The sequence below is a fragment of the Diplotaxodon limnothrissa genome, linkage group LG3 (assembly GCF_057381915.1).
Source record: "Diplotaxodon limnothrissa isolate DT_005_m linkage group LG3, D_limnothrissa_male_GT1.1, whole genome shotgun sequence".
In the NCBI taxonomy this organism is placed as follows: domain Eukaryota; kingdom Metazoa; phylum Chordata; class Actinopteri; order Cichliformes; family Cichlidae; genus Diplotaxodon; species Diplotaxodon limnothrissa.
The window spans coordinates 27,308,766-27,316,977 of record NC_140598.1 but is presented as its reverse complement, the minus strand read 5'-3'; the positions used below and the strand labels follow the sequence as shown (position 1 = coordinate 27,316,977).

The following is an 8,212-nucleotide window of genomic DNA, read 5'->3' as shown; positions in this document are numbered from 1 at the left end:
AAACCCAATAATACGAATCTCTGGAACCCAAATCAACCTGACATGACTGCGTCAAATAGCAATTTTTCTGCAGTTTTCTCCTGAACGGCAGGCGTCACCACTTAGATAAAAACTCTGCATCAGCTCTTTTATTCCAGTAGAAAAAGTGAAGACAGGAAGTAGAGAACTCAGTTTTTTGTTTTTGCCTTCGTTTCTTTTAATTTCTTTCTCGTCTCGAGCTGTTGCGGCCTCTCCGTGATTATAATATATTATAAAATATAGATATAATTGAAAACTATCAAAAAAAAAAAGAAATGATCGTACACTCTGTCTCCAACCCACGGATGTGACGTCCGCTAATGTTTGGGTGGAAGTGTTAGCTAGCTAGGCTACGGAAATGTCTCGCCGAACATCTTTTTTGTTTTTCTCCACTTTGCTGTTTGTCGGTCTCTTCGTGTTTGTCTCTGCAGGTGAGATTTAACTATGAGAACCCAAAATCACTTTCGCTCTGACATAAAAACTAAGATGGATTATGAATTATTTTTATGTAACCCAGTAACGAATTGCAGTACGAAATTCAGCATTCAAATACCACCTGTGAAAATCCCCAATAATCCTGAATTCACCATCCAAGATGGCAGCAGTGCCTGTAAACATTAGTAAAAGCTTAAAATTTAAAATCTTGTTACGCTTATTTAACCTCAGAGGTCTGATGGAGGTTGTACTGTGACGTCTCTCCTGAGCTAACTACCTTCCAGTACGAGTCATAAAAGAAAATTAAACACTATTTATGTTGCTTCTAGCTAACTGGAGTCCATGGATGTGGATGGACACCAACGACCTGTTACATGCTGGAGATCTCACTGATTTGATTTCTCACTGATTTGTTATTCTGCTGGTTTTCTATCTGTAGCTAGCCGTACAGCACAATGCTAACACAATAGCACAAAAGTGAAAGTACAGATTACACGTTTTGGGTTTGATACTGTTTGTGTGCACTGCCTCATTTTGTACTTCTATTTGAAAGTAATTCTGACTAAGAAGCAGAAATTGCTGACTTCCCATTTCGGATGGAAGACGCTACTGATCTGCACTGCTACTGTTTGAGAATTGTTAAATACGCTTCACTCTGAGAACTTGGTCTTGTACTGCAGAGTTCAACATATAGAGGGCAGTGTTCCCAACTCCTCAGTAATCAAATTCGCTATTGGTTGTCCTAAAAGTCGCTAGAAGTCGCTTAATGACATCATCACCTAATGTGCATATTTGGTCATGCTAATGTAATTGTAACCTACGTTGTTGGAGACAGAAATAATGGAAGAGACATAAAGTGAGTAAAAAACGTCCAAAAGGCAGTTAGAATTATTTAACTACAAATTACATTTCTTTTAGCAATTATTGTTTTTTTAATGTCACAATTCCAACCCTGCTCCACACTGGCAACAGTGACCCGAAATTGGCGCTCTGGGGGAGTTACTTTGTGTGTGTGTGTGCGTGTGTGTGTGTGTGTGTGTGTGTGTGTGTGTGTGTGTGTGTGTGTGTGTGTGTGTGTGTGTGTGTTCATTAGTTATAAGTTGGCAACACTGATAGAGGGTGTCTTTAAGTTATCTAGATTCATGTACCCAAATACTGTTGATCAGATAGACAAGTAGCATTTTCCTTTTAGGATCAATAAACAGTCGCCCTAAACTTCTCCAGGATGCACTTACATGTTCACATGAAACAGATGTGTTGGCAACATCAAAACAGTCACAGTGATTAGTGTAACAGCAGCTGATTGTGCAAAGGAAGGATAAACTATACAAGGTCATTAAACATATGTAGAGGTTATACATAAAATCTGCTGTAGATAATCAGATGTAGAGGAAAGGCTCTGTGCTGTAGTTCAGTGTAAAACGTGCTGTATAAATGTGTGCACGTTTTGCTCAGTGAGACTGGAGAAGAGCTGTTAATAAAATGTATCCTATTTAAAGGAAGGAAGAAAAGCTCACAAACACTTATTGTGTGAGTTTTAATTCCACAGTTTTATCAGTAAGACACGTGAATATGATGGATTATAGTTGAGGCTGGTCTGCTACCTGGATGCTTCTCTGTTCAAAGTTATTCATGAGTCAGAATAAGATGTTGGACGTCTATTGACCCTAAAGGACACCATCCCCTCAAAAATAGCAACAGTTGTGTCTAAGACTTTATATTGATTATAGGAATATTGATGATAATGCTGGACGATTGCTCAGTCAGTAGGGTGGGTCTTTCATAGCTGTTTAACTACACGTCTGTAGTACAGAAAACCCCAAATTAACCCTGAAGTTACCGGAGCATGAGGATATCTAGATTCTTTGCACTGAACATGCCTCGTTTTTCAGTGTCATCTGTATCTCTCCAGAGCTTTACAAATGAACCACAACTCAAGTTCTTGTGTGTGGTTGCACAAATGTGCATGTGATTAATATCCTTCAGTGTTTAATCACGACAGCTTTGCTCAGCAGGTGGTGGCATCACCTCTGAATAGAGGCAGCTGCTGCAGCTGCTGCAGTGGCATCTGAAGCTGCCACTCTAATGCTGCTTTTATGCTTCAGTGCAGTAATATGAGGCAGACGGACGGCTCATCTACCTGCACAGTGTTTGATGTTGATGGAGGCAGTGTATGTGGTACAACTGGTCTGTGGGCAAATCTTCCTTGTGCTGTTTGTTGATCTTCAGCCAACCACAGAGAAGAGTCAAGTTATAACACACAAAGAGCTGAAGTGAAAACTAGTGTCCACTGCAGCCACTCTGTGCTTTTCATGCTTTGTTTTTATATCTCTTTTATATCCCTCTCTTCACCCAATCAGCATTGAGCCAACTCATAGCTCATCCTCGTCCATTGATGTGCGTTTGGCATTTTAGAGAACCAAACAGGAAACATGTTTGCAGTGGATGAGAACTCTTCTGCATTTGCTCTCCAAACAGCAACACGTATACAGACAGGAGATTAGTGGCTTAAAGTTTCTGCTTCACCAGTAACATCAGATCTCAGACCACATTGTGGAGAAATGCAAAAGTAATGTAGCCATAACTCTAACTAATTGCTGTTTCCATCGAGTCATTAAATCAAAATTATAATGCAATTAAGACAAGCTCCAGTTTTTTATGCTGCTGTGAAGGTGACACATGGGTGAGCGGAGTCTGTATAAACTTAACATCTGTTTCTGTAATCCAGCTGTGACAGAGACAGAAGTGTAACGTGTGTGTCAGTGTGATGTGTTGTCGTTTCAGGAGTCAGTATGCAGCTACAAAGCTTCTTGTTCAGTGTATACAAACAGCTGTAGCTACATAAAGGCAGCATGCAGAGACTCAGTGTCTTATAATGAGAGGCTGCTTTCTCTCACACATTATGTTCACTTATTACCAGCACATGTTTTTGTTTTGTGAAGCTGCAGGAAATGTGGAGTCTTTCCAGAAAGATTTCATGCTTAAAGCATTTCTGAGAATGCCAGTGCACCAAACACTTATAACAGCAGTCTCAGTTTAAAATTAGCTCCTTATTTATTGTAGGTAGGTAACAAAGTGAAACACTCTTCCATTAGAACATACTTTTAAAGCAGCGTCAGTGAAAAATTAGGTTTGACACAAGTGACCTTCACTCTGATTGGCTGCTTTAGAGGTGAGTGGTTGTATTTTGACCTTTAGCCTCTCAACTCTGTGTTGTTTCCTCTTTCAGATCAGAAAAACATCACAGCTGAGTCTGGACAGGACATCACTTTGACATGTCGAGCTCCAAACAAGAACAACATTATTGTTCTAGAGTGGAGCAGAGCTGACCTGGGAGAGAAATATGTGCTTCTCTTCCGGGATGAGCGTTTCTATCCAGAACAACAGCATCCATCTTTTAAGAACAGGGTGGATCTGCAGGACAGACAGATGAAGGATGGAGACGTGTCTTTGATTCTGAAGGATGTGACAAGTAATGACACTGGAACATACGAGTGTCGTGTCGTCCAGAGAGGAGCAAAGCACAGGAAGAGAGCTGTTTTAGATGTTGATCCCATCAGCATCATCACACTGAGAGTCGTTCCTCCAGGTGAGTGAGTAGAGTTGAGTGTGTGTGTGATCAGAGGTGAAGCTGCTTCCTGCTTGTTGATGTTTGTTTCTAAAGATGTTGTTGATGAGACTTTGTAGAAAGCAGCTGGTCTGAGTGATGTGATCAGAGTGCAGTAGATAATGTCTGACAGCAGTTTGAAGAGCAAATGGATTCTGTTCTGTTCTTCACTCATCACCTACCTGACAGCTGACACCTCACACCTGTTTCTCACCTGCAGGTCAGACAGGAGGACACACAGAGGATGAAGGGAAGGAGGCTGGAGGGAAGGAGGCTGGATCTGTTGGACTCATCGTTGGTCTGTCAGTTTCTGCTGTGCTTCTTGTTTCTGCTGTTGTTGGTTTTTTGATCTACAGAAAACATGAACAACAGCAGAGTCAGGATTCATACTAGCCTCCTGTTGAATTTCAGCCTGTTTGAAATGTCAGCTTAACTGTGATTCTTGTGCTTTGCTTTCAGTCGTGTCACTGAAAATGTGGAAAGACAGAAATCAGTAATATTAAACATTTAGCAGGTACCTGTCAGACACGTCCAGATTTTGCATTTAATTTACATTTTTCATCAGAAAAGAGGAGAAAGTTGTTTGGAATACAAACAGTATTTGTCTGATATTACTCAGGATCCTTTGATCACATGTTGCTGGTGTTTGACTCGTTTTAAATGTAATTTCATTAAAATGAAACCAAAGAAAAAAACATTTCTATGTAGCTGCAGGTCCAACATTTCCTCCCTTTGACCTGGAACGATTCAGCTTTATTGAACTTTACCTTCCATGAAGGAGACACTTCAGTCTGTTACTGTCAAGCTGTTACTTTCCTTTATATATTCTCCCAACAAAGATCCACATGTGTTAGTACTTAATGTGTTTTTTTTTATTCCAACATTTCCTGTGGCTGTACTTTGTTTTTTAATCAGAAGCTCTGACTTCCTGAAACTGTTGATGCCGATTTTGTCACCTTGAATGGATCCAAAATAAATATAACCATGTGTAAACTGTTTCTGCTTCTCATAATTACAGACCTGCCTCTCAGAGGTAGTGGATATTATAACGTAATCGTTGGACAACTGGTCAATTACATTATTCTGTATTCTTCCTCCCTGTTACATTGATAAAACTGCCTCTTTTTTGATCAACTACCTATACAGTGCAGGCTAACCTGGAGGTTAGCAGCTCACAATTTGACCTGACATTTCATAGTTCTAAATAAAGGAGTCCGGCTACTTCACCAGAACACAACATAGACACAGTAATCCTGATGCTCAGTCAAGAGTGATTCTGTTCATCTGGACATTTTCAGTGGGAGAAACGTTTTGTCACTCATCCAAGTGACTTCTTCAGTCTCAGCTGAGTCAGAAATCAGGAAGGTTCTGGTCCAGATGGACCGGAGCCTCCTGCCTGAAGGGAGCAAATCAAGCATTCTGTGTCCAGCTGACTGCAGGTTTTCCCAACCTTATAAACAGTACATTTGCACAATGACTGAAACCAGCATCACTGCATATCATTAATATGCAAATTGTTATGACCAGTAATCAAGAACCACTGATCAATGGCCATGTTAAGTCTAATTGTTGAATGTTGCCATTGTGTTTTTTAAATTTGTACAGTCTTAGTTTAAGCAGTAGGATCAAAGCCATTCCTTTGATCCTGACCACCTCTCCAACCACTCTGTGCTGGGGGAGGTTTTATTGCAGATACATCCTATCTGAAAGATCTGTTTCTTTTGATGTAAGCTTCCTGGGTTTACGACCCTTTGGTCAGCAGGAGGTCTGACACACACACACACACACACACACACACTTACAGAAGTTCACACATATACATACAAATGCTTTGTCTCAGAACCAAGGGGGCGTGGCTTTGTTCTGACGTGTTTTGTGTGAACTGTGTCTCAATAAAAAGGGCAGCAAGGGAGGTCGTGGTCGAGGTCATTTTCGTGGTGGACACAGGCCTCCCTTGCGCAAGTGTTTGATCGATCGACTGTCTTGTTTTCTTCATGATGAATAAGTCTCTAGAATTAGCGGGGCTTGTGGAAACACAGACCCAACAGGCCATGAGTACCATTCACAGAGAACGGGGGAATAGCTGCAATCACAGCATTGTAAGATGGTGACTGATGTACCCCTAGGCCCCCTCCTCAGTATTTAAGGTTTGACTCTCATCATCCACTCGAGCACAAACTGGGTGTCATTAGGACGCTACAACACAGAGCGAACACCATCCCCACTGACACAGCGACCAGGGAGGCAGAAGAACATCACATCAAGAAGGCCCTGAGTAAATGTGGTTATCCCAGCCGGATTTTTGTCAAAGCTGGGAAGGCGCCTAAAGAAATCTCCAGCCGATCCAGGAGAGAAGGACAACCGCTTGCCCAAGCGAAAAACTGTAGTGATCCCGTATGTGTCAGGAGTATCGGAGCAGTTGAGATGCATTTTTTTCTAAACTCCGGGTCTCTGTGGCTTTTAAACCCAAAAACACGCTGCGCCAAAAACTGGTCCACCCCAAGGATCGGGTCCCCCGACACAAACAGAGTGATATTGTGTATGCTGCCAGAAAGATTGCCAGGATTTATGCTATGTAATGTACTGTTTATGAGATTGGGGAAACCTGCAGTCAGCTGAGGGTGAATATGTCTCTTGGATGAGTGACGAAAGGTTTCTGCTACTGAAAACGCTACGTCCAGATGAACAGAATCAAATTTAGTGTAGCACCCTCAAGGATTGACGTACACACGATGTAGTTATAAAACAGGGTTTATTCTGGTCTTGGTGTAACCGGTTTCTGCTTCATCCCGCTGCAACAGTTCGGCCCAAACAGACTCCTCGACTCTGCGTTGTGTTTTTAAAAAGACAAGGAGTCTCTTATCGATCGTTGCCACTTTATTTCCTGAATGGAAACAACGGTGTATTATCAGTGCACAGGCTCGCCACACACCACTCCGCACAGCACACTCTCGTATGGCTACGGCAGACTGGCAGCGATTACTGCAGCAATATTGCAATTTCTAATATACAATAAAATAACAGCAACAACAAATGATGTACCTGAATGGAAACAACGGTGTATTATCAGTGCACAGGCTCGCCACACACCACTCCGCACAGCACACTACGGCAGAACATCTCATTAGCATTCCGCTTTAGCATACAGTTTAACACATTAATAAACAAATGAAAAGTACATAAAACTGGTGTTGGACATGTGTCCGCTAAGCACTTATTACACTCGGTGCTCATCAGCTAATCAAACATGTTTTATGTGTCTGTACTACTTAGCTATATCGTGTGCGGAACAATACAACTCACCTCTCATGTGGCTACGGCAGACTGGCAGCGATTACTGCAGCCAGCCACACCGAGAGGGGGGGCGCTGTTTCCCCATTACACTGATATTTGTGGCAAGTGGAATAATACCACATAAACACTGTTACATTGGCAACCCGTGAGAACTGCTCACGGACAAAACAATAAAACAAAAACATCAAATCAAAATGCGCTCTTGTACGTAGTGTCAATCAATCAAAAATCCTTAATTACAGAAAATAAACATTTAAAATACACAAACCTCGTGAGCTGACATCCAGGAGGTGCTAAATAGTCCTTTATGGCCTTATTGCCTTATCTTCCATCTTCTTTGTCAATTATTTCCACTCTTTAAACGATATTTTCTCCATGTGTGGAGCTACCTGTGAGCTGCAGCATGCAGACACCATGTGCGCTAGCAAAAGAAAAGTGGCTGGGTGGAGACCCAAACAGCAAAGCTGTACCCTACACAGTTCACCACCAGAAGGCGCAAAGGAACAAAATCCAGACATACAGCTTAACAAATATCAAATGCAACAAACATCAAATGCAACAAACATCAAATGCAAAAGACCGTTACACTCCCACCAATCACTTGTGATTAAAAAGAATAAAGTATTGCCTATGAAGTAATGAACAGCTTTTGAATGAACTATCATGAATTATCCTTTAAGCAGAGTGCGGTGGAGAATCTTCTTCCGCTTCCATCAGAATGACTGTCTTCTGAATGGGTCTTTCCAGGTGCACAGGTTTGGAGGTACGTTTTCCTGCTCTATCCAGGGTTGGATCACTCAGCAGAAATTTCACCTTCCTCACTTTTCCATCCTTTCCAGGATACACTTCAATGATCCT

At 41.6% G+C, this 8,212-nt stretch overlaps 1 protein-coding gene across 1 annotated transcript; it reads left to right on the top strand.

Moving 5' to 3' along the window:
• Positions 1–356: 356 nt before the first annotated feature.
• On the top strand, positions 357–5,041 carry LOC146635162 (coxsackievirus and adenovirus receptor homolog). The gene is made up of 3 exons (XM_085346176.1): positions 357–449; positions 3,683–4,042; positions 4,281–5,041. Exons 1-3 carry the CDS (start codon positions 377–379, stop codon positions 4,451–4,453), a joined length of 606 nt encoding a protein of 201 aa, XP_085202302.1. The 5' UTR covers positions 357–376; the 3' UTR covers positions 4,454–5,041.
• Positions 5,042–8,212: the final 3,171 nt, after the last annotated feature.